The following is a 26,634-nucleotide window of genomic DNA, read 5'->3' as shown; positions in this document are numbered from 1 at the left end:
TGGCAGAAAGCCCCGCTGTGTTTGCTTTTTCAGGAGAAAAATAAGTGCTAAAAAGGCGCTTTGGGGGTGCCCAGGTGGATCCAGTTGGTATCCAGGCCCCCCCAGAAGGAGCACGGGGAGCAAACCAGTGGGCACCAGGGCAGAGCCAGCAGAGGCCCATCCTGCCCCCGGGTGGGGCTGAGGTGTCCATGGGCTTCAGAAACACCCCTGGGACTAACTGGGGGGACGGGGTGAGGGGGGAACCAGGGGGCTGTGCAAGAAGCCGGGCTGGCTGTCGGCAGCCGGAGGAGGGGAGCGCTTTGCGCTTTGCTCTGGGTCGGGGGATCCAGAACTGGGGGGACGCAGCAGCTTCGTGCCCCGCCCCGGGGTGCCCACGGCCGCCATGTCGCAGATGTATTGTTAACCCCGTCTCCCCCCCACTTCCCCCTTTTGCCCCTCCCTCTCCCCCCTTCCCACTCAGGACAGGCGATCCGGAGGGAAAGAAGGACACAGAGAAGAGAGTTGGAAAAACTGGCAATGTTTTACTAATGCTATATTAAGAGCAGAGAAAATAATACAAAACCAATCCTGAAAGTCTCAGCAACTGCAGAGCCGGCACCTGAAGTCCTGGACTGGACTCTGCAGCCAACCGGAGCTGGATTCAGTCTCTCAGTAGGCCTCAGTACGCAGGGACGACTAGCAAGGTCCTCTCCTAATGTCACCATAAGCAGAAGGGACGAAAAGGGGCAAAGAGGACAAGATCCTCATGATCTGCCACTTGTATATGAAGTATTCATGTGAAGGGGATGTTATACACGGTTGGTCAGTTTGTTGGTCACCTGTTTCTTGTTGCTCCTCTTGCAAGATGTGAATCTGTCCTTATCAACAAGTAAGCATTCCATTGCAATGTTTATCAAAACATGTATGTGTCTGGTTCTCCAGGAAAAGGCAGCTAATATGAAGCTTTAGCTGACAGGCAAATTCATGCTGTCTGCCTATCAGATTGCCGGAGGGGCGGGCGTCGAGGGCTGGGTACTGCGTGCCGCCCGCAGCCAATGATGGTGCGGAAGAGGCGGGCGTTGCGGTGTCCCTACTGCGCATGCTCCAGTTGCGAGCGCTGATAGGCGGAGAGGGAGATGATTGACGTGTCCCGGGGAGCCAACCGGGATGCGGCAAGGGGCGGGTGCTGCAGTCTCCCTAGTGCGCATGCCCAAACCGCGAGCGCTGATAGGTCCGCGGTGTCTCGGGGCCGGGGCCGGAGGGGGAGACCGGGAGCGAACGGGAACGGGGGTCGGGGCGGCTGCGGAGCGCTCGCTGCGGCCGGCGCCCGGGCATCGGGAGGCGGGCGGCTCAGGGCCGCCCTTCGTGAGGTTTCCCGGAGGCGGCAGAAGGGCGGGGGGGAAGGAGGGGACAGCCGGGGACCTCCCGCCGCGGGCGTCTTCGGGGCGCGGCGGCTGTCGGTGCCCGCGGAGCCCGGCGGGACGGCGGGGGAGCGCGAGGGGAACGGAGCGGCGAAAGAGGCGGCAGGTGAGTGCGGCAGCGGCGAGGGTGACCGTGCCGTTGGAACGGGGGGAGCGGGAGGGGCCGGCGCGGCGCGGCGCGGAGGCGTTCGGTTCCGGTTCCCCCCCCCCCAGCCCTTACGGCCGCGCTGGCGAAGCTGCTGGGAGGCGTGCGGTCCGGAGCCGCGTCTCCCTCCGGCGCAGCGCCCGTGCCCGGTGCGGCAGCCCCTCCGGGAGCGGCGCAGCCCCCGTCGGTCGCGGGGACGGTTACAAGCAGAGCTAAGGCGCGGTTGCGGGCGGGCTGGGTGGCGTGGCGAGCGGGGCGCCGCTTCGGCGGGAGCTCGGGGCGAGCCCCGGCGGGTTCCGTGTCCTGCGGGCGCGGCTTTCGCGCCGCGGCTCTCTCTGTGCGCTTTTTTGTTTGGTCGCGTTTGTTTTTTGGGTTTTTGTTGGCGGGATTCCCGCGAAACGCGGCACGACCGCTCGCCCGGGGCTGCCGCGGCGGGTCTCAGTGGCGCCGTCCTGTGGGCAAAGCGCGGTACTGCACCCGGCCGCCCCAACGCGGTGCCGCGGCGCGCCTCGGTGCTGCCGCCCTGTGGCGAAACTCGGGTACTGCAGCGCACGGCAAGGGGGGGGGCAGAGACGCCGATCGAGCCGCGGGGGTTCGCGGTCGGGTCTGTGCGTGCCGGTGTCCGTCCCCCCGACGGGGGTCAGGTCCCCATTGGTGTGCAAACGACATCCCTCCCTCGGGGCCTCCTTAAACGTTTAACGACGTAAATATTGCTCCTGCTAACGTTGTCGGCGCGGCTTCTTTCCTCAGTGGATCCGTCTGGCAGTCGGTGGCCCGCGGTTGCTCGGCAACAGCAGAAGCGGATTGAAGGGACCGGCCGCTGGAGGATGCCGAAGCCTCCCGGGTCAGCGGTGGGAGCAGCTTTGCGTAAAGCGAGGGGTACGTGAAGCCGGGCGTGCGGTGCCGACCGCCCAGCAGGTAAGGGAAGCTAAAGCTTTACCTCCAGGGACTTCTGCCCAGAAAGCTGAAGCAATTGCTCTCGCGTGAGCTGTAGAGTTACGCAAAGAGAAGAAGATTAGTGGCTGCACTGATTCTAAGCAGGTTTCTTGAAGGGTGCGGGCCCTTGAAGCCGTTTGAAAAGAATAAAGTGTATTAACGGCGCAAGGGAGGCAGATTAAACGTGATGCTCCGGTTGCTGGAAGCTGTGCTGTTGCTAGGAGAGTTGCCGTCACGCGTTGCAACGGGCCTCAGAAGGGAAACGCTGCTCAGGAAACTGGCAATAAATTGGCAGGCGCCGCTGTAAAACCAGCCACCGAAAGGACAGAGACCGGTACGGAAGCCGCGTCTCTGAGCCCAGGTGGCCGTGTCCTCCAGCCAACGTCAGGAAACTGTAACAAAGAGGATAAGCAATTAATAGGAGATTAATAGCCCGATCAGAATTAGGGTCCAAAGGAGCCGTCACCGGCGACGGGAGAGCAGCGGCGCCTCGCGGCGCGAGGAGCTGACGCGCTCTGTCGAGATCGGACGAACAGGTAAGAGCGAATTTAGAAGCTCTGTGCGAACGAGGCAATGGGAAACGTGCCTAGAAAACCATCTTGATGGTGCACGCGGGGTACAGACAAGAGCAGCCGGACGAGGGAAACGTACCAGGACAACGCTGGCAAAGGGAGTTCTCCGAGCTGCCTGGAAAAGGGGGGTGTCGATACCGGCCGGCACGAACGGCTCCCTTCTCGGGTCGGCCGGAAGCGTTGCCGTGCCGGGGGGCGGCTGCCGGCCTGCGGGCCGGGGCTGCGGCTGTTTGGGGCGCTGCCCCCGCTTTGTTTTCCTCGGGGAGCCCCCCCACGCTCGGGGGCTTGTGGGACGTGCACGTGCAAATGACACGGTGTTCCCAGCTGCTCTGTTCTCTGCCTTGTTTTTTCAGGTGCCTGTCCCTGTTTTCTCTTCCCGCTTTTGAAGAGAAGCTGCCGAGTCAGCGTACGCTGCGGTGAAGTTCTACAAGATGCAGCCCTCAGGAACCGGTTGACGTGAGGGAAATGCTTTCTGACCGCCTGCGTGGTGAGGGGACGGTTTTCACCTTTTAGCTCCTTCTGCACGACAGGAGGGAGACGGAAGGTTAAGTAACACGTTGTTTAGGAGCTGAGAGCTTAGTTTGTATTTAACTAATAATTAAGAGACGTGTTGTCAGCGAGAAACTAAACGATTACAACTAACCTCGTCAAATGAAGTAAAGACAGGCCAGCCAGGCGTGGTGGTGGAGTTGCTCTCTATGTGAGAGAGCAGCTACAGTGTACTAAATTCTGCCCAGGAGCGGATGAGGAGCGAGTTGAGAGTGTATGGGTCAGGATCAAGGGGCAGGCTGGCAGGGGTGACACTGCTGTGGGCGTCTGTTGCAGGCCACCAGATCAGGCTGAGGAAGCTGATGAGGCCTTCTATGGGCAGCTGAGAGCGGCCTCACGGTCACAGGCCCTGGTTGTTGTGGGGGATTTTAAGTTCCCTGGTGTTTGCTGGAAGGACCGTTCAGCCAGCCAGCCACAGTCCAGGAGGTTCCTGCCGTGCATCGGTGAGAACTGCCTCATGCAGGTGGTGGAGGAGCCGACTGGGAGAGGTGCACTGCTGGATCTCATCCTCACTAGCAAGGAGGGTCTGGTCGAAGCAGGAAAGGTTGAGGGCTGCCTGGGCTGCAGTGACCACGAGAAGGTGGAGTTCAGCATCTTGGGTGGCAGGAACAGAACAGCAAGTAGAATTGCAGCCCTGGACTTCAGCAGGGCTAACTTTGGCCTTTTCAAGCAATTGCTGGGGGAAATCCCACGGGCAAGACTGCTTGAAGGAAAAGGGGCCCGAGATAGCTGGGTTGCATTCAGAGATTGCTTCTTCCACGCTCAGGATCAGAGCATCCCCACACGAAGGGAGTCAAGGAAGGGAGCCAGGAGGCCTGCGTGGTTGAACAGGGACCTGTTGGGTGTGCTCAAGCAGAAGAGGAGAGTTTGCAGGTCATGGAGGCAGGGGCTGGCCACTTGGGAGGAATATAAGGCTGCTGTTAGAGGATGCAGGAAGGCAGCTAGGATAGCCAAGGCCCCCTAGAATTACAGCTGGCGAGAGGGGTCAAGGACAGCAAAAAGAGCTTTTTCAAATACATAGCAGATAAAACTAACACCAGAGGCAATGTAGGCCCACTGATGAACGGGGTGGGTGCCCTGGTGGCAGAAGATACAGAGGAGGCAGAATTCCTGAATGCCTTCTTTGTCTCTGTCTACTCTGCCGGAGGCCGTCCTGGGGAGCCCTGTACCCCTGAGACCCCGGATGAAGCCAGGTCAGTGGAGGAGTTTGCTTTAGTCGATGAGGACTGGGTTAGGGAGCAATTAAATAGTCTGGACATCCATAAATCCACGGGTCCGGACGGGATGCACCCGCGGGTGCTGAGGGAGCCGGCTGAAGTCACTGCTGGACCGCTCTCCGTCATCTTTGCCAAGTCTTGGGAAACGGGGGAGGTGCCCGAGGACTGGAGGAAAGCAAATGTCACTGCAGTCTTCAAAAAGGGCAAGAAGGAGGACCCGGGTAATTAGAGACCGGTCAGCCTCACCTCTGTCCCTGGGAAAGTAATGGAACAGCTTCGCCTAAACAACAGAGCAGTGAGGTGGGTTGCAAACTGGCTTAAGGAGAGAAGCCAGAGAGCGGTAGTCAATGGTGCGGAGTCCAGCTGGAGGCCAGTATCCAGTGCAGTGCCTCAGGGGACAGCGCTGGGGCCAATGTTATTCAGTATATTCATTAACGATTTGGACGAGGGAATAGAGTGCACTATCGGCAAGTTTGCTGATGACACCAAGCTGGGAGGGGTGGCTGACACGCCAGAAGGCTGTGCTGCCATCCAGCGGGACCTGGACAGGCTGGAGAGTTGGGCGGGGAATAACCTGATGAAATTTGACAAGGGCAAGTGTAGAGTCCTGCACCTGGGCAGGAACAACCCCAGGTTCCAGTATAGGTTGGGAAATTACGTATTAGAGAGCAGTGTAGGGGAAAGGGACCTGGGGGTCCTGGTGGACAGCAGGGTGACCATGAGCCAGCCCTGTGCCCTTGTGGCCAGGAAGGCCAATGGCATCCTGGGGTGTATTAGAAGGGGGGTGGTTAGTAGGTGGAGAGAGGTCCTCCTTCCCCTCTGCTCCGCCCTGGTGAGACCACATCTGGAATATTGTGTCCAGTTGTGGGCCCCTCAGTTCCAGAAGGACAGGGAACTGCTGGAGAGGGTCCAGCGTAGGGCAACCAAGATGATTAAGGGAGTGGAGCACCTCCCTTATGAAGAAAGGCTGAGGGAGCTGGGTCTCTTTAGTTTGGAGAAGAGGAGACTAAGGGGGGACCTTATCAATGTTTATAAATACATAAAGGGTGAGTGCCACGAGGACGGAGCCAGGCTCTTCTCGGTGGCAAACAACGATAGGACAAGCGGTAATGGGATCAAGCTGGAACACAAGAGGTTCTGCTTAAATTTGAGAAGAAACTTCTTCTCGGTGAGGGTGGCAGAGCCTGGCCCAGGCTGCCCAGGGGGTTTGTGGAGCCTCCTTCTCTGGAGACATTCAAAACCCGCCTGGACGTGCTCCTGTGCGACCTCACCTGGGCGTTCCTGCTCCACGGGGGGATTGGACTGGATGATATTTTGAGGTCCCTTCCCGTCCCAAACATACTGTGATACTGTGAAGAATGCGGCTTAGCAGCGCTGCTGACTCTGCCGTCCCGTTCCCTTCCCCGTTTCAGCCGGCGAGGCGGCCGGAGGACCCGCTCTGTGCGGCCGCGGGGCCCGCGGAGTCGAGGGCTCTGTCGGCGCGCCCCGGGGGTTTCTCTGGAGAGACTCCTCGTCTCGGTCGCGTCGCGGCGGGGACGGACGAGGACCTCTGGCGAGGGGTCTTTCTGCGCTGGGAGCCGGGACCGGGCACGCGCTCGCGGGGCGTCCGTAAGTCGCGGCACGGAATTTAGGCAGGATAGCGCGCACGGGCTTGCGAGCGCCTTACAGGCGTGCGGTGGTTGCTCGTGCGGCCAGCTTTTGGTGTCGGTTGTTCCGGCGCTCCGTCGCGGTGTAGAGCCGGCCCCGTACGTAGCGGTGAGGCGTACCGCAGTTCGGTTTGATTCTCGGATAGGCCTCGGCTCTGACTGTGCACTCGAACGCCAAAACCTACAGCGGAAGCTGCGGTGGCTTTAGCGTGCAAGGGGCGCGAGCGCCGTGAAGCCGCCCGTGTGGCCGAGCGTCCCGATCGCGGCGCTGAGCGTTAGACGGACTTGAGCCGCGTGCCGGAATTGTTTTGTTTTGGAGAGGGCGGGATAAACTTGGAGCACAACTTGTGAGGGCGGTACGTCGTGGGCAGGTTTTAGTATTGCCTGTGGAGTGCCGCTAGAAGCGTTCGTAGTTCTTGCTTGTCTCTGTTACAAGATGAGCCGTGTCGTCCTGCGTGACGCGTAACGGGAGGACGGCGCGGTAGCGGTGCTCTGCACAAGAGCCCGTTGTGGGTATTTTAGCTTGCGGGAAAGGGATTGGGGAACCACCTGGTGGGAATGCGAGGAGAGCAGCCCTGGCGGAATCTGAGGAGCCGAGGCCGTTGTATAAATTGGACAAGGAAGGAAAGGCTGCGGGCACAGCGCGGTGCTGCACCCGGCCGCCCCAACGCGGAACTCTAATGTGGAATTCCTGTGTTTCAGAGGGGGAGCTGTGACTGCCCCGTGCTCAGCAGACCCCCCAGCCCGGGTGGGGGGAGCAGCGCCGGAGCGGGAGACGCGGCTCCGTCCTCCGTCCCCAGCGTGCCGGGGGGCGGCTGCCGGCCTGTGGGACGTGGCTGCGGCTGTTCGGGGCGCTGCCCCCCCATGTTGGGGCGCTCTGGTATGTACATAGGTAAATGGCGTTTTAAAGTAATGTGCTGCCCGCTGGGGCTGTTTTCCTTTTCTACCTTTTTTTTTTTGAGTGAATAAATGGGGGGACTCGGGGGGTGACGATGACGTTACTGGAGGAGCAGGCCAGTGAGAGATGGGGCTTTCAGCCCCAAAATGCCTGAACAATCATGGGTGGGGTGTTTAGTGGTACTGTGGGGAGGAGAAATGTCTCCCTGTCCGTTGCAGAGAAAACAGAACAATCCCACATCAAAGCTGTCCTAGAGAAGTACTTGCTGTTTGTCATTGCGGTTCTAGAGCAGCCCGATGTGCTGTTAAAGGTTGTGGTGGTGCGGGTCAGGGATCCCCAGGCTGTGCCGAGACCGCAGGACGGCTGCTGGTGGAACAAAGTCAAGGACAGCTTCTCAGAGTAAGAACCTCTCTATTTGTTCTCCTCGGGACACATCCCTTTGCCTCTGGACCCCTCACAAGCTCACTCGCCACCTTGTTCCCTCAGAAACCCGTTTCCTCCCAGTTCCTCTGCGATTGCCCTGCCTGCCTTTGGGTCCCTGCAGGCTCGTTGGTGGCATCACGGTGCCTGTTTGACCTTTTGCCCCGTTAAATTCCCCTCTTTTCTCTCTTCCCCTCAAAACTTCCCCAGTTGCTCTTGTCACATCCCAGAGGCCTCATTTTCCCCTCTTGTCTCCTCTCAGGACCCCCCATCTGTTGGCCCCTGTCGAGGGTTTAGATTGCGGGGTGACAGTAAAACCCTGGCAGATGTATTGTTAACCCCATCTCCCCCCCACTTCCCCCTTTTGCCCCTCCCTCTCCCCCCTTCCCACTCAGGACAGGCGATCCGGAGGGAAAGAAGGACAGAGAGAAGAGAGTTGGAAAAACTGACAGTGTTTTACTAATGCTATATTAAGAGTAGAGAAAATAATACAAAACCAATCCTGAAAGTCTCAGCAACTGCAGAGCCGGCACCTGAAGTCCTGGACTGGACTCTGCAGCCAGCCGGAGCTGGATTCAGTCTCTCAGTAGGCCTCAGTACGCAGGGACGACTAGCAAGGTCCTCTCCTAATGTCACCATAAGCAGAAGGGACGAAAAGGGGCAAAGAGGACAAGATCCTCATGATCTGCCACTTGTATATGAAGTATTCATGTGAAGGGGATGTTATACACGGTTGGTCAGTTTGTTGGTCACCTGTTTCTTGTTGCTCCTCTTGCAAGATGTGAATCTGTCCTTATCAACAAGTAAGCATTCCATTGCAATGTTTACCAAAACATGTGTCTGGTTCTCCAGGAAAATGCAGCTAATATGAAGCTTTAGCTGACAGGCAAATTCACTGAAAGAGAAACTTGTTTTTTAATGAAACCAGGACAGCCCCCTCCCCAATCCCCTCAGGACTCCTCTGATTCCCATCTGCTCCTCTCAGGACAGCTGAGCTTGTCTTTTGGGGCCCCTGAGAGCCCCCATTTACCTTCTTTTACCTACCTTTGTTGTTGTTCCCAGCCTGTCCTGGTGTTTTCCATCCTTCAGGACTTCCTTATTACTGTTGTGAGAGTCCGAGAGAAAAGGAGGAGTGTCTGTGACTTACAACTGTCGTTGTTGATCTACAGTGTTTTAGAGACGGATTCTTGCAGGATCTATTTCTGGTTCGTCCTTCACTCCTCCCCAGACCGCAGCGCTGGTCCGAGTTCCCCAGCACACGTGTGTGTGTCCAGCCGGGTACGCTGGGGGAGCGCGTCAGGGCGGGCAGACGGCTGAATGGACGCGCTGTCAGCGACTGCGGAACGAGCTGGGGCTGCTTTGACCGTGTCCAGCCTTGTGCGTGTGGTTTGTTTTCACTTGCAGGCTGAAACAGCAGTTTCCTTAATTAAAAACACCCCAACATGTGCCCCGGCCCCCAACAAAAATAACGCCAAAAATGCCACTGAAAGAAACACAGGGAGTTTTTAAAAAATTTCCTTTAGCTTTCTCTCCCCTCCACCCCTACCCTGCTGCGTTCAGTGCAGTGAATGACCGTGAGGAGATGGCTGTGGGTCTGGCTGTTGAAGGGTGTGTGAAGGAGAAGGAGGTGTGTGTAGAGCAGGATTGGTGGTGGAGGTGAGTGCAGCTGGTTTGGGTGTGGGGCTGTAAATTCTTTTTGGAGGCTTCCTAGTTTCTGGTGTCACCTGCGGGGTGAAGTGTGACTCTGTGCAGGTTTGAAAGGTGCAACGTGCAGAGCTCCCTCATTTGCCACCAGATCTCCCAATCACAGAGACAGCGTCGCTGTGCAGCTGCTAAGGACAGCGCGTCTCGTGCAGAACAGCATCCTTTGTGCTCCGTGTGCGTGTTCCTCCTTTGAAATGAAGTTGGGCCGCCCGGTGTTCCACGTTACGTGTGGTACCTGCTGGGCTGAGTCTCCTCCCCGCGCTCCGGTCGGTTCCGTCGCGCTGCCGCAGCCCCGGCAGCACCGCGGCGTTCGCTGGACGCGTTGTTGGCGGAGCCGGCACCGACAATCTTGACACGTCGAGGCGCTGCGGTGGGTTTGCCTGGAAATTCCAAGGTCCTGGTGTTCTATTATTTGAACTACTTACTTACTGTAAGACATTTAGAATTAAAACTTAAATAAGAGCAACCAGAATAGTCTTTGGGAGTGAATAATGCCTGTCATCTACTCTAGCTGTTACTCAAAACTCTGCAGACAGTAATTATCCCCAATTTATGTAGTAAAATTTAAAAGAGTGGAATATAAATACTGGAGCGCTAATTGGAAGTAATACCTGTAGAGAAAAAAAACCTCTAGTTTATATCTATAATAAAAAATAATGTGTGCTAGTTAATCCGCCTGGTAGTAATGTAATGATAAAAATGTTAAAGTGTAAATAGATGAAATTATATAGGCATGAGCAAGAAGTAAATTTAATTTCAGCTATTACTTGGTGAACTAGGCAGCAGTTGTTCCCAATCTGAATGCTAGTTTAAAAAACACATTGTTTGGAATTCCTTTTAACTGATAAAGGCAGAAAACTAATGTGGAGTCATTGGTAGCTTCATTTGAACAACCGTTATGAAATAAACCGCAGACACGAATGACTGCATAGGAAACAAAGTGAGGAAGCTTTAGATTTTAAACAGCATTGGAAAGTGATCGGGAGTGTTTAGTATTTAAATTATAACAGAGCCACGAGATGGGAGGCAACAAAGCTCAGAACCAAACAGAGTCAAAATGTTACATTTCTTTTTTTAAAGAGAAGTATAAAGGAACCACGAAGTAGTGGCTGTTTATAAACAGAGGTATTAAAAAGTTCCCAGGCAGTAATGATTCCCAACAGAACACTAAAAGATATTTAGATGTAAAATAATATTAGAAAACAGTTATGACAGTCTGAATTTAACCACAGCTTTTTTGGGGTTGTGCAAAAACATGACCGCTATTAATTACCTCTGAGTTAAAATAAAAAGACATCAAACTAGATGTGATTAACAACAGCTCATTTTAATTTTTCAGTGTGCTATCCAGTCCGGCTTCTCCCTCCAAGGGCGTGGTCTGAGAAAGCCACACCCCCAACTCCCCCCCGTCCAAGCTCCGCCCCTGCCAGTCTGTGCCCTCCCCGAGGCGCGTGTCCCTTACAGACCCCTCCCAGCAGCATAATGCATCGAAGCCCCGCCCATGGCCCCACCCCTAAACTCAGCCCCTGCTAAACCACGCCCCCTCAGAGCACGTGCTGTACAGAGCCCACCCTACTCTCGGCTCCACCCCTCCCTTCCTAAGCTACGCCCTCTTTGGGCGTGTCCTTCTCCCAACCCCAAGCGGCTCCTCCTATGGGGGTGTGACACACGGAGGCCCCACCCCCTGCCCAGTTCCCCCAGGTGGGCCTCCCAATGGGCGTGTCCTCCCAGTCCCCGCCCCTCGGCACGGATCCCACCCCCGTGGGTGGGGCTACACCCAGCTGCGCGCGCTGCCCCTCCCACCCATACGTGACCCTAAGTAACCCCATGGCAGCCCTATGGCTGCCCCACAGGTACCGCTACAGCAGCCCTGCTCCTGCCCCGCAAGAGCTCCAGACACGCCTCTGCAGAGCCCCCACAGCAGCCACTTCAGTGCTCCACAGCTATCACCGCAGCCGCCCCATCCCGCCCCACGGCCGCCGCTGCGGGACCCCTGGAGCCCCCGGCCCCACACCCGCCCCGCAGCCCCACAGCGCGCGGTCTCGCGGCCGCGGTGCCGGTGAAGCCACGTGCCGGCCGCGGCCGGAGGAGCCGCCGGTTTTCCACCCCGCACCCCCCGATCGTTGCTGCCGCGGCCGGAGGAGCCGCCGGTTTCCCCCCCCACATCCCCCGATCGCTGCTGCCGCGGCCGGAGGAGCCGCCGGTTTTGCCCCCACATCCCCCGATCGCTGCTGCTGCCGGAGGAGCCGCCGGTTTTCCTCCCCCCACACCCCCCGATCGCTGCTGCCGCGGCCGGAGGAGCCGCCGGTTTCCCGCCCCCACACCCCCCGATCGCTGCTGCCGCGGCCGGAGGATCCGCCGGTTTCCCGCCCCCACACCCCCCGATCGCTGCTGTTGCCGCGGCCGGAGGAGCCGCCGGTTTTCTGCCCAGCCCCAACTCTCCTCCTTCCACCTCAATCGCCGCTGCATGCCACCGCTATGTCTTCTCTTCCGCCATCTTGTTTCCCCCTTCTGCGCTCATTCGCTATTTTATACCGAGGGAGGGAGGAGGCGCTCGCTGATTGGCGGACAGTGTCAGCCTCGGAAGTCGTCCATTGGCTCATCCCCACGAGGGGTTCTCCGAGGGGGTGGGAGAAAGGCGCTGATTGGTCACCGTGTCGCTGAGGGGAGGAAGGCACTGATTGGTCACTTTCCGCCGAAGTTCGCCCTCCCAGTAACAGGCGCTGATTCGCTAGCGCCCCTGAGGTAGAAAAGGCGCTGATTGGTCGGCGTTTTCTCGCCGACGTTAGCCCACAGCAACGAAGCGCTGATTGGGCAGCGCGGCTGACGGGGCGGCTCGGCCATTGGCAGGAGGGCGGGCGGGGGGCGGGACCGGGCGGGACAACGAGGTAATAAATGGGGCGGCGCAGAACGCGCGCAGGACCAGAAAGGCGGAGGCGGCAGCGGCAGCGCGAGCTCATCGGGCCCCCCCCCCCCCCCCCCTCCCCCGCGGCGGGAAACCGGAGAACGGCAGGAACGGCGGCCGGAATCAGTTAACGGGGCGGGTCAGGGCGGTAATTATCGTGCGGGTGTTAATTGGGGCTCGGCGGGTTAATGAGTGACCGGCGGGCTGGGGTGTATCTGGGGGTTTTGATTGGAACTGGGGTTTTAAAGCCGCGGGTTTGGGGGGGTGGGGGGGCGGGGGCGATTAAGGCTCCCGGAGCCGCTTTAGCGGCTTAAATAGTTGTGTTGAACGCGGGAGGAGCCGGTTCGGGGCTTTTCTCAGCAAGCGGGGCTGGTTTGGGTCTAATTCGGCTTTTAAAAGATGTTTTGACGTATTTTTGGGTGCCGATTTGTGCCAGAAGGCGCCTTTGAAACCTGTTTATTGAGGGTTTATCAGGAGAATTAAAGTTTAAAGCTCGGGGAGATTTGGGGCTTTTCCCCGGGATTTTGAGTCCAAATCGGTTTTTTTAGAGCCCTTATTTATTTAAATTGTTATGTTTAAAGGGTTTATTTGAGGTTTTATTTGGAACATTTTGGGCGGGTTTGATGCTCCTAAGATTTAATTGTTGGTTTATTATTTGATTTATTATTTCACTGCGGTGCGGGGCTCCTGAAGACGCTGAGTTGTTTCAATTATTTAGCGCTGTGAGGACCCGTTTTGGGGCCGTTTGCGTCTAAATCGGCTTTTTGAAAGGTTTATTTAATGCGTTTAAAGTTTGAGGGGCCGATTTGCGACTTTAAAGCTTTTTGAATCTACTTATTGATAAGAATTTACACAATAGATTAATAGTTAAAGCCCGGGGGGAGATTTGGGGCTGTTTCCCAGGATTGCGAGTCCAAATGCTTTTTTTTCTGTTAACCGCTTATTAATTTAAATTATTATATTTAAACGGGGCTTTTTGAGGTTTTATGAGGGTTTTTTTGAGCATTTTGGGCGGTTCTGAGGCTCCTAAAGCCGCTTAATTGTTTAAATTATTAATTGTTAAAATAATGTAAGTAGTTGTTGAAATAAGTGTGTAAGTTATTGTATTTAAAGCCGGGAGGGGCATTTCGTTGCTTTTTGGGGGGTTTTAGGGCTGAATTCACTTCATTGAACGTGTCTAGAGCTGGGGGTCCCAGATCTGGTGCTGATTTGGCCCCAAAAAAAGCTTTAAAAATCTATTTATTTATATAATTTACTGAATTAATATTTAAGCGGGAACATGTTCGGCTTTTTTAACCCGCCGCCATTTTGTCTCCCCCGTCCCGCTCTCCCTCACGCTGAGGGGGCCGAGGAGACGCTCGCTGATTGGCCGGTGCCGTCTGGCGGGAAAGCCTCCCCCGGCTCAGCCCCGCTCGGCTGTCTCCGAGGGAGAGAAAGGCGCTGATTGGTCGCTGCCTCTGAGGAGAGAAAGGCGCTGATTGGTCGCCGCCTCCCTAAACCCACGTAATTGTTTACATTCCATTTTAAAATTTATTTCTATATTTTAATTTAATTTAACTTATTTTTAATTTAATTTAAATTTAAATTATTAAAGTTAATTTTAATTTAATAGTAAATATATAGACTAAATCTATATAGCAATATGCTACTATAAACGATATAATATGATGAATAGTAGAAATATATAATATATAATCTGATATAATTAACTGATCAACTAATACTCATTGATATTATGTAATGAAATTTATAATTAATATATAATGGCATAATGATATCTATAATATACTATTGTAATGATATTCATTAAATATTAATATATATTATATATTATGTATAACTACTATGTAATGTATCTAATCTATTTTTACATATATATCTTATTATATAAAGCTGTGAGGGACCATATTTGGGCGGGTTTTTGAGATTTTTAAGGCTGTTTGGTCTCAAATTCAATTTACTTCATTTTGGGGCTGTTTTTAGGATAATTTGTGCTCAAAGAAGCTTTCAAGATCCATTTTTTTGGCAGTTAATTTGCTCACTCGGTTAATGTTGAAGCGGGGGGATTTGGGGCTGTTTCCCAGGACTGTGACACAAATAACGGCCCCTTCCTTCCCTTCCCCACTGCAGCTCCTGCGCAGAGAACAGCGAAGGCAGCCTGGCCACGCCCCCTCCGGCTGACCGCGCCCCCCGCTCCGGCTGACCGCGCGTGCCCCCCCCGCAACTCGGCTGACCGCGTGCCCCCCCCAACTCCGGCTGACTGTGCCCCCCCGCCCCCCGGCTGATCCCGTGCCCCCCCCACTGCACTCCTGCTGACTGTGCGCCCCCCCCACCTCCTCCAGCTGGCCACATCTCCACTGCACACCATGGCGGGGATGGGGTGGGGGGGATCACAAGGGTCTATGGGGCGGTGTGGGGGTCAGGGCGGCTGTGAGGTCAATGGGGTTGTTGTGGGGTGAAACACCCCTGAAGAGGCTGAACCCCCTGCAGGTGAGTGACCCACACAGTGCCCCACAGTGCCCCATAGCACCTCCACTCTGCCCTATGGATCCACAACACTGCCCCACAGCACCCTATAGCTCCTGCTTGCTATCCCACAGCACCCCATGGCTTCTCCACTCTGCCCCATATGTCTACAGCAGTGCCACAGAGTACCTCATATGTCTTCCACTCTGCCCCATGGGTGCAGAGTGCTGCCCTACAGCACCCTATAGCTCCTGTACTCTGCCCCACAGATCCACAGTGCTGTCCCACAGCACCCTATAGCTCATCTGGCCTATAGACCCACTGTACTGCCCTACAATGCCCCATGGCTCCTACACTCTGCCCCATAGACCCACAACACTGCCTCACAACACCCCATTGCTCCTGCACTCTGCCCCATGGATGCCCAGTACTGCCCCACAGCACCATATAGGTCCTGTACTCTGCCCCATATATCCACAGGAGTGCCCTGCAGCACCCCATGGCTCCTGCACTCTGCCCCATGGATGCCCAGTACTGCCCAACAGCACCATATAGGTCCTGTACTCTGCCCCATACATCCACAGGAGTGCCCCCCAGCACCCTATGGCTCCTGCATTCTGACCCATGGATGCCCAGTACTGCCCCACAGCACCATATAGGTCCTGTACTCTGCCCCATACATCCACAGGAGTGCCCCCCAGCACCCCATGGCTCCTGCACTCTGCCCCATGGATGCCCAGTACTGCCCCACAGCACCATATAGCTCCTGTACTCTGCCCCATACATCCACAGGAGTGCCCCCCAGCACCCCATAGTGACTCTGCTCTTCCCCATAGACCCACAGTGCTGCCGCACAGGACTCTACTCTGCCCCTTAGACCCAGAGAGCTGCCCCACAGCAGCCTGTAGGTGCTGCATTCTGCCCCATTGGTGCAAAGTGCTGCCCCACAGCACCCCACACTTCTGTCCACCTGACCACCCTTCCCTCCTGACTGCGCCTGCACTGCCCACTATGGGTGGGTCACAAGAGTCTATGGGGCGGTGTGGGGGTCAGGGGGCTGTGGGGTCAATGGGGTTGTTGTGGTGTGAAACACCCCTGAAGAGGCTGAACCCCCTACAGGTGAGTGACCCACACAGTGCCCCACAGCAGCCCATAGCCCCTCTGCCCTATAGAGTCACTGCACCCCATAGCTGCTTTTACTCTGCCCCATAAATGGACAGCAGTGCTCCACAGCACCCTAAGTCTCCACTGTGCCCCATAGACACACAGTGCTGTCCCACAGCACCCCATATCTTGTTCACTCTGCCCTATAGACCCACAGTGTAACCCTACAGCACCCCATAGTTCCTCTGCCCTATAGATCAACAGCACTGTCCCAGAAAACACCATAGCTTCTTCCCACTAGCCCATAGGCCAGCAATTCTGCCCTACAGCGCACTAGCTCCTGCACCCTGCCCCATAGACCCACAGCAGTGCCCCACAGATCCAGTCTGCCCTATACAGCCACAGCACTGCTCTGCAGCACCATATACTTCCAGCACTCTGCCCCATTGATGTGTAGCACCCCACAGCTTCTGCATTCCACCCATAGATCGACGTTCCTGGGTCCCCTCACCCCACCAGCTGTCCTGGGTTGCGATGCTGCACGGGGCCCTGTGCACAACAAAATGAGGACAGCATGGCTGCTGGGCGCCACCCTGCTTGGAATCCAAGATGGCTGGGGGGGAGGGCTGGCAGCCATGCTGGCACTGCTGGAGGGGCTGTTGGTCTGTGCAGTGCTCAGGCGGCAGCTCCCGGCTGTATCGGCTGCTCCTGTGGCCCTGCACCCTGCCCATGGGAACAAGGTGGCTGCCCTGATGGGCGTGGCCATCTCGGCTGCTGTGTCCCTGCTGGTGGGCGGGGCCATGACTGTCATGGCTGCCAAGCCTGTGCTGGAAGGGTGGGGCTGAGGTGGGCGGGGCCTGCCTAGGGCGGCCATTCTGGGGTGGGGCCCAAGGTGGGTGGTGGGGCCTGTGGCTCTGTTTACCCCTGACGGCCATCTTGGAAAAGGGCAGCGCTGTGCCGCTGCCATCCTGACGTTGCTCCCCCAGGGCCATGTTGGGGGATTTTTAACCTGGTTTTGGGGCCAATTCTCACCCAATAAAATTAAATGATGTAAAAAAACCTTAAGCATTTGGTTTCTTCCATTTCCAGTGAAGGATTTGGGGGTGGGGTTTAGGGTTGAGGGTGGGGCTGAAGATGTGGGCGGGGCCACTGCCAACCCCACCTCCCTCCCAAGCTCTCCCCAATGTGCCTTCCCAAAGGGGTGTGCCCTAATCAGGCCCCACCCCCTTTCCAAGCACCTCACCCTCCCAGCTGGGCTCCTCCCCCTTGACCCACACTTCCACCCCCATTGGTGGGCTCCCTGCAGGGGGTGTGGCCTACAGACCTACAACTCCTTCCCCTCCCCTGCTGAGCCATGTACCCGACAGGGCATGACAGGGGCAGACAAAGCTCAAGAAAGACCAACAGAGCCAGGCAGGGCCTGAGAGAGCTTGAGAAAGTCCGACAGAGCCCGACAGGGCCCGAGAGAGTTTGACGGATCCTCACAGAGCCTGACAAAGCTTGGCAGAGCCCAACAGGACCCGTCAGGGCCTGACAAATCTTGTCAGTTCCCGATAGAGACTCAATGTGTATGACAGAGCCCTGGGGGTCTCAACAGAGCCTGAGAAATCTTGACAGGGCTCAGCAGACCCCAAGAGGTCTCGACAGGGCCCTACAGAGCCCATCAAAGCCTGACAGATCCTGACAGACCCAAGAGGTCTCACAGGGCTTCACAAAAACCAACAGTGTCTGACAGAGCCCGACAGGAGTGCAGGTGCTGTCACTTCCAGTGAGGGTCCAGGTGATTTGATAAGGGTGGTGGGTGGGGCCTGGGGTGATTGACCCCTCCCCTTTCCCAGGGGATTGTGGGAAGGGGTGGGCGGGGCTCAGGGTATTTGAGCCCCAGTCCCCAGGTGGGGAGCTCATTCTGCTGCTGGGCTGCTTGGGTGCTGGTTCTCTGCTGCTCCTTTAGCAGTCGGCAGCTTTTGAGCTGTTTAAGCTGCATGGACAGATGTGTTTGGAGAAGTGGAGATGTCTGCTTGAGGTAGGACCTTCAGGAGCAGAAGAGTTTCAATTGCAGCTGTAGTTGAAAGTATGTTTGTAACTATTTTTCATTTATTGCATCAATTCCTGGTACTTGGTGTTTTCCATAAATTCCTGATTGCAATGAAGATGGGGTGTTAATTCTTGGTTTGTATTGGTGTGTAACAAGTTGCTGATACAATCTCTACTCCTAGGATGCTCAGGTTATCTACCAGGGGTTAGGATGAGCATCTCGTATCTGTAGGTGGAGTTTTAGCATTTCTGAAGGAAGCAGCAGGACCATAAGGCAGAGTGTCTTTCAAGCTACGGGGTGGCTCATGGCCTCCCTGAACACCCACAGAACAGTGTGTTGTCCACAGAACCTTTGCAGTGTGCGGTGGACCCCGGTAGATCATTCAAATGTAACTCCCAGAACTCAGTCAAGGTGAACGATGGCTAGGGAACTAGTATGGACAACCATGATCTGAGTGCTTATTATTGTGTATGTCTTTTCGTATTGTGGGTGATTGTCGAGGGTTAAGATTGCGGGGTGACAATAAAACCCTGGCAGATGTATTGCTAACCCCCTCTCCCCTCCTCCCCACACTTCCCCCTCCCTCTCCCCCCTTTTCACTAAGGAGAGGCGATTGGGAGGAAAAGAAGCACAGAGTGAAGAGAGTTGGAAAAAAATTAAAGATGTTTTACTAATGCTACTAATAAGAATAGAGAAAATAATACAAAATATACAAAACCAATCTTGAAAGTCTCAGCAACTGCAGAGCCGGCAACCAAAGTCCTGGACTGGACTCTGCAGCCAACCGGAGCTGGATTCAGTCTGTCACTAGGCCTCAGTTCGCAGGGACGACTAGCAAGGTCCTCTCCTAATGTCGGCCATAAGCAGAAGGGAAAAGGGAAAAGCACATGAGATCCTCGTGATCTCCCACTTTTATATGCAGTATTCACGTGAAATGGATGTTATACACAGTTGGTCAGTTTCTTGCTCACTTGTTTCTCGTTGCCCCTCTCGCGAGATGTCCATCTGTGCTTATCAATAAGTTTGCATTCCATTGCTAGGTTTACCAAAACATGTGTCTGGTTCTCCAGGAAAACGCAGTTAATATGAAGGCTCTAGCTGACAGGCAAATTCACTGAAACTTGTTTTTAGGAAAACCAGGACATTCCACCCCTTATAATATGCCATTCACTGAATGCTTAAACCTTATCAGTACAATCTATCAATACAATCTAATTACTCACTACTACTATATATATATATACATATGTACCTATATACACAGGAGTAATTAATCAGTAGACCATCCTTTAAAAAGTTCATTAAGTTCATTTTGTCACGACAGTCTCCCAGGGCAGGAAAAATGGTACGAGTGCATCTCATGACCACTGTTTGTGGGTTAAAGACATCAACTTCGAAGAAGTTGTCAGGCGCCACTCGAGGAAGCTAGCTCTGGTTTCGTCATCACTGTTTTGATCTGAAAAACACTTATTAAACATTGTTAGCATGGCAATTCACATAATGCAGTTCAGTATTGCGTATTTTCACCTAAACTCAAATCCCCTTGAGGTACACACCGAACTTCTCCATCCTTAAGCATCACCCACCAGGTGCTGCCAGGTCCCTGGGCAAAAACAATCCCACGAATGTGCTTGCCTTTGCCTGAGCCAGGATTAACCCAGACTGCCTTTCCTAACATGTTTTTCATGTGTACTACAGGGACTTTATCTCCTTCTACAGTCCGTAGCATTTCTGACTGGGCAGGCCCGGCTCGATTGGTTGATCCCCTGGTGTTGACCAACCAACTGGCTTTTGCTAAATGTGAATCCCAGTTTTTAAAGGTTCCACCACCAAGTGCCTTTAGTGCAGTTTTAACAAACCATTGTACCTTTCAATTTTCCCAGAGGCTGGTGCATGATATGGAATATGATATACCCACTCAATACCATGTTCTTTGGCCCAATTGTCTATAATACTGTTTTTGAAATGAGTACCATTGTCTGATTCAATTCTTTCTGTCGTACCGTGTCGCCAAAGGACTTGCTTTTCAAGGCCCAAGATGGTATTTCGGGCTGTAGCATGAGGTACGGCATATGTTTCCAACCATCCAGTGGTTGCTTCCACCATTGTAAGTATATAACGCTTACCTTGACGTGTTTGTGGAAATGTAATATAATCAATCTGCCAAGCTTCTCCATACTTATACTTTAACCATCTCCCCCCAAACCATATAGGCTTTAACCGTTTCGCTTGTTTGATTTCGGCGCAAGTCTCACATTCATGAATAACCTGTGAAATAGTGTCCATAGTTAAATCCACCCCTCGATCGCGAGCCCATTTATATGTTGCATCTCTACCTTGATGCCCTGAAGCATCATGGGCCCACCGAGCTAGGAAAAGTTCACCTTTATGTTGCCAGTCCAAGTCCACCTCAGCTACTTTAATCTTAGCAGCTTGATCTGCTTGTTGGTTGTTTCGATGTTCCTCGGTGGCTCGACTTTTAGGCACATGAGCATCTACGTGCCGAACTTTCACAGGCAGGCTCTCTAGCCGAGCAGCAATGTCTTGCCACAGTGTGGCAGCCCAAATGGGTTTACCTCTGCGCTGCCAGTTGCTTTTCTTCCATTGCTGTGGCCACCCCACAAGGCATTTGCTACCATCCATGAGTCAGTATAGAGATAAAGTATTGGCCACTTCTCTCGTTCAGCAATGTCCAAAGCCAGCTGGATGGCTTTCACTTCTGCAAATTGACTAGATTCACCTTGTCCTTCAGTGGCTTCTGTAACTTGCCGTGTGGGACTCCACACAGCAGCTTTCCACCTTCGATGTTTTCCTACAAGACGACAGGATCCATCTGTGAACAGTGCATACTGCTTATCAGTCTCTGAAAGAGTATTATACGGTGGTGCTTCTTCAGCACGTTTTACTTCCTCATCATCTGGAGACATCCCAAAGTCTTTGCTTTCTGGCCAGTCTGTAATCACTTCTAAGATCCCTGGGCGACTGGGATTTCCAATTCGAGCTCGTTGCGTGATCAATGCAATCCATTTACTCCACGTAACTTCGGTTGCATGATGTGGAGAGGGAACCGTCCCTTTGAACATCCAGCTCAGCACCGGCAGTCGAGGTGCCAGGAGGAGCTGTGCTTCAGTACCGATCACTTCTGAAGCAGCTCGAACTCCTTCATATGCTGCTAGTATCTCTTTTTCAGTTGGAGTATAGTTGGCCTCAGATCCTTTGTATCCTCGACTCCAAAAACCTAAGGGTCGACCTCGCGTTTCTCCTGGTGCTTTCTGCCAGAGGCTCCAGGTAAGTCCATTATCTCCGGCTGCAGTATAGAGCACATTTTTAACATCTAGTCCAGTCCGAACTGGTCCAAGGGCCACCGCATGAGTTATCTCACGCTTCATTTGTTCAAAGGCTTGTCGTTGTTCAGGGCCCCACTCAAATTGGTTCTTTTTATGAGTCACTCGATAGAGAGGGCGCACAATCTGGCTGTAGTCAGGAATATGCATTCTCCAAAAACCTACAACGCCCAAGAAAGTCCGTGTCTCCTTTTTATTAGTAGGTGGAGACATTGCTGCAATTTTGTTGATCACATCCATTGGGATCTGACGACGGCCATTGTGCCATTTTATTCCTAAAAACTGGATCTCTCGTGCAGGTCCCTTGACCTTGCTTCGTTTTATGGCAAAACCAGCATCCAAAAGAATCTGAATTATTCTCTCACCTTTCTCGAAGACTTCTTTCGCTGTGTCACCCCATACGATGATGTCATCAATATATTGCAAGTGTTCTGGAGCTTTACCTTGCTCCAGCGTGGTCTGGATCAGTCCATGGCAGATGGTGGGACTGTGTTTCCACCCCTGGGGCAAGCGATTCCACGTGTACTGGACGCCTCTCCAGGTAAAAGCAAACTGCGGCCTGCACTCTGCTGCTACAGGAATAGAGAAAAATGCATTAGCAATGTCAATTGTAGCATACCACGGAGCTGCCTTTGACTCCAGTTCAAATTGCAGTTCTAGCATGTCAGGCACAGCAGCACTCAGTGGTGGTGTAACTTCATTCAGGCCACGATAGTCTACAGTTAGTCTCCACTCGTCACTAGACTTACGCACTGGCCAGATTGGGCTGTTAAAAGGTGAGCGAGTCTTACTGATCACACCCTGGCTTTCCAATTGACGGATCAACTTCTGAATAGGAATCAAAGAGTCTCGGTTGGTGCGATATTGCCGGCGATGCACTGTCGTGGTAGCAATTGGCACCTGCTGATCGTCAACCATCAGCAGTCCTACAACAGAAGGATCATCTGAAAGACCAGGCAAATCAGACAGCTGTTCAATTTTCTCAGTGTCCACAGCTGCTATACCAAATGCCCACCTATACCCTTTTGGGTCCTTAAAATACCCTCTCTTGAGGTAGTCTATGCCAAGGATGCACGGAGCATCTGGACCAGTCACAATGGGATGCTTTTGCCAGTTTTTTCCAGTTAGGCTCATTTCAGCCTCTACAACAGTCAGTTCCTGGGATCCCCCAGTCACTCCAACAATATTGATGGATTGCGTTCCTTTATAATTAGAAGGAATTATTGTGCACTGAGCACCAGTGTCCACTAAAGCTTTGTACTCCTGGGGGTGTGTTGTACCAGGCCATAGTATTTGTACAGTCCAATATACTCTGTTATCCCTTTCCTCCACCTGGTTGGAGGCAGGGCACCTCTAATTTCTGTTTTGCACAGTCTCTGGGTGTGAATTAGAGGTTCCTTCAAGAGCATCAGAATCTCTTCTGCTCCTTTTGTAAACTGGAGCAGCCACCTTCCTAGGAGTTTTTCCTTTTATCTCACGTACTCGTTCCTGAAGTTCTGAGGTAGGTCTTCCATGCCACTTATTCATGTTTTCTCCCTGCTCATGTAGGAAGAACCACAGTGAACCTCTTTTTGTGGGCTGCCTCTGTCCTCTCTCTCGAGATTGGAAACGCCTTTTCCTAATAGCTGAAACATAGGTTTGTGCAGGTCGTGAATGGTATGTGTCTTCGCTGAGTTCTTTGATTTCTTGCAATATCTTTTCAAACCGGTCATCAGATTTTTCACACAGTTTCTCTACAGCGGAGACACAAGCCCGTAGAGAACCAGCAAGGCTGTCCTCAAAGTTCCGAAGCTGCTCAATCACTTCATTAATCTCTTGTTGACCTCTAGCTGACCAGACCATTCCTGCCAATGACTTAGCATATGCAGGGGGTGCACTTTGTACAAATCTGCGCCACAGAGATCGTGTACAATTGATTCTATCTGGGTCTGTCCCCTCTTGGTTGTCTGATCCAAAATAGATGATCTCTCGCACAGCTAATTCTCTCAGGAACTGAATACCTCTCTCCATAGTATTCCATTTCCCTAACTTGGATATACAATTTCCTTGTAGGGAAATCTTACTTTCATAGCTGCCAGGAGTCGGGTCCAGAGACTAGTGGCATTAGACCCTCTTGAAATTGCCCTACCAATGGTGGAATCTCTTGACAGAGATCCCAGCTGCCTGGCTTCACCACCTTCCAATTCAATTGTTTCTGCCCCATTGTCCCAGCATCGGAGCAGCCAGGTTAAAATATTCTCGCCTTCACGACGACTAAAGTCTTTTCTCATATCTCTCAGCTCACCTGGAGAAAAGGACCGAGTGGTGGTCACTTCATCTCCTCCCTGTCCTGATGATGCACCTTGGGTTGATGTTGGCCCTGTGCCATCATCTGCTGCACGGGTAGTCTTTCTAGTGACTTTCTTACAACCAGCAACTGATGCTGATATGGGTTTACCATCATTTGATTTATTTCCAGAGTCTGAATGACTGTCACAGTGGTTACAGCAGCAACAGTGCCCAGTGTGTGAAGAAGGGGGGGCTGCCTTGTTAGCCTTTGAGGCTGGAGAAGTAATGTTATCTGCAGCGCCCTTGGCAGAGGAGCTCTGCGGAGGAGCTGTAGCTTCAGCCTGCGAAGCCGCCGTTGGGGGGGCAGTGGCCGCAGCGGCAGCTTTGGCTGTTTTGCTCTTTCTCGAGCGGCTCGGAGTGCTTTTTGCTAAAGCTTCCGAAGACGCACCGCAAATCTCAGGACAACAAAGAGATGCAAACCTCCTGTTGAACGCCATTTCTCTTAACAGAAGCACAAACTGACACACATTCAGCAAACCAGATAACACCATCACAGTTCTATCAAAACTCCAAGGATATTCAAAGTTCTCTAAAACATTTGTGAACTGTCCTAGCGAAAAAACGAAAGTATTGTTAGTCAGCCTTTCTAAAGATTCGCCTGACCAATTAGCAAACACAGAGCCGTACTGCTCTTTAATCTCTCCTGGAGGCTTTTCAAGGTAAAGCAGAAGCGAGTAGAAATTCATTAGCGGCTGCAGTATAATGAAATAAACCAGTGACAAACCACACAGTATCATCATGACCATTGTCCAGTTCCTTGTTGTTATATAATGAATACTTCGATTTAAAAAGAAAGCCCAACACAGATATGGAATCAGTGAGCACAGTGTAGAAAATAACTGATACAACTTATGCCATAACATCTTTAAATCAGTGTAATTCACTTTGCCTTAATACAACTAAATAATATCCAAAGCAAACGGACGCCTGAGTATCACAACTCTATGAGTTGGCACCGTGCCAAGAAAACTGAAAGGTACGTCAGAGCAGTAGAAAAGCCAAAAATCTTCAAATTTACCCCTTTCTCGTGCCCCACGTTGGGCGCCAATTTATCTGTCGAGGGTTTAGATTGTGGGGTGACAATAAAACCCTGGCAGATGTATTGCTAACCCCCTCTCCCCCCCTCCCCACACTTCCCCCTCCCTCTCCCCCCTTTTCACTAAGGAGAGGCGATTGGGAGGAAAAGAAGCACAGAGTGAAGAGAGTTGGAAAAAAATTAAAGATGTTTTACTAATGCTACTAATAAGAATAGAGAAAATAATACAAAATATACAAAACCAATCTTGAAAGTCTCAGCAACTGCAGAGCCGGCACCTGAAGTCCTGGTCTGGACTCTGCAGCCAACCGGAGCTGGATTCAGTCTCTCAGTAGGCCTCAGTTCGCAGGGACGACTAGCAAGGTCCTCTCCTAATGTCGGCCATAAGCAGAAGGGAAAAGGGAAAAGCACACGAGATCCTCGTGATCTCCCGCTTTTATATGAAGTATTCACATGAATGGGATGTTATACACAGTTGGTCAGTTTCTTGCTCACTTGTTTCTCGTTGCCCCTCTCACGAGATGTTCATCTGTGCTTATCAATAAGTTTGCATTCCATTGCTAGGTTTACCAAAACATGTGTCTGGTTCTCCAGGAAAATGCAGTTAATATGAAGCTTTAGCTGACAGGCAAATTCACTGAAAGAGAAATTTTTTTTTTAGCAAAACCAGGACAGTGATGAAGGGGAAAGTGGCAACTTCCTGGTTTGTCCCAAGCACTACAGTTCTTTTGCTTCTCGCCGTCGTAGGCGTCACCAGCGCTGAGGGTTTGTGACCGCGCCAGCGGCAGGACACGCCGACCGGACCGCCCTGGAGCTCAGCAGGAGGTGGGTGTCGCGGACGGACTCGGCGTTTGCCCCGTGGCGCCGTGTGCCGGCGTGGCTTAGCGAGCGCGTGCTTTCTCGTGCTCCTGCAGGCGCTGAAGAGGAACCCGGCGACGCGGGAAGACGGCCGTTGGCGCACGTGGCGTTTTCCTCTGCCGAAGATGGGTTCGGTCCCTCGGCCCTCTGAAAGCTAAGTGGAGGCGCGAGGGCTGGGAAGGGGCCGGGAATGGCAGGGACGGGGGGTTTAGCTCTGCTAAGGGCAAGGGCCGTCCAGGAACCGCGCCCTTGGCGCGGGTCAAGGGCCCGGGGACCTTTACGGTGCGATGCCAGCGTGTGCCGGGCAGGGCAGCTCCAGCCTGCGTCTGCGTTGTGGTGTAGTTCGGGAAGCCTGCCTTGCGCCTGTCAGCCGATCCTATTTTAGCTCGTGGGAAAGGGATTGGGGAACCACCTGGTGGGAATGCGAGGAGAGCAGCCCTGGCGGAATCTGATGAGCAGAGGCCGTTGTATAAATTGGACAAGGAAGGAAAGGCTGCGGGCAAAGCGCGGTGCTGCACCCGGCCGCCCCAGTGCAGTGCCGCGGCGCGCCTCGGTGCTGCCGCCCTGTGGCGAAACTCGGGTACTGCAGCGCACGGCAAGGGGGGGGGCAGAGACGCCGATCGAGCCGCGGGGGTTCGCGGTCGGGTCTGTGCGTGCCGGTGTCCGTCCCCCCGACGGGGGTCAGGTCCCCATTGGTGTGCAAACGACACCCCTCCCTCGATGGCTCCTTAGGAGGGTTAATCCCAGTCCTCGTTCTTTTGGCAGCGGCGGGTCTGTGACCTCGCGGGAAGCCCAGGCTGCTGCACAGAGCTCGTCGGGAGCGGGAGCCGCGGAGGCGGGGGGCCTCGACGAGCCAGAGCTGCGTCAGACGGAGGGGGGCGCGCGCGCTGCCCGGGGGCCGCGTCCGGCGGAGCCGAAGTGACCTGCGGCGGCAATGAGCGGGAGCCGCTCGGAGCTGGAGCGGCCGTTGGCCGCGCCTTCCCTGGGGAGGTGAGCGCGGGGAGCCCGGCCTCTCTCTCCCTCGGGGATTAAACCCGCGCCCGTCCGCGCCCTTCCCGGGGGCGGCGGCGA

The 26,634-nt window shown here is 53.9% G+C and overlaps 1 protein-coding gene across 2 annotated transcripts; it reads left to right on the top strand.

The window, feature by feature from the left end:
* Positions 1-211: 211 nt before the first annotated feature.
* LOC135578941 (collagen alpha-1(I) chain-like) lies at positions 212-26,634 on the top strand. Of its 2 annotated transcripts, none has more exons than XM_065055317.1 (3): positions 212-3,540; positions 25,453-25,530; positions 25,620-26,634. In XM_065055317.1, the coding sequence occupies exon 1, from the start codon at positions 1,116-1,118 to the stop codon at positions 2,250-2,252; it is 1,137 nt and encodes a 378-aa protein (XP_064911389.1). In that variant the 5' UTR covers positions 212-1,115; the 3' UTR covers positions 2,253-3,540; positions 25,453-25,530; positions 25,620-26,634. The 2 variants fall into 2 exon arrangements, 1 of the variants encoding a protein (XP_064911389.1); XR_010471029.1 differs by lacking the exon at positions 212-3,540 and adding an exon at positions 18,309-18,408.

The sequence above is a fragment of the Columba livia genome, chromosome 3, assembly GCF_036013475.1.
Source record: "Columba livia isolate bColLiv1 breed racing homer chromosome 3, bColLiv1.pat.W.v2, whole genome shotgun sequence".
In the NCBI taxonomy this organism is placed as follows: Eukaryota; Metazoa; Chordata; class Aves; order Columbiformes; family Columbidae; genus Columba; species Columba livia.
The sequence above is the reverse complement of the archived record's forward strand: the minus strand, read 5'-3'. Positions and strand labels throughout refer to the sequence as shown.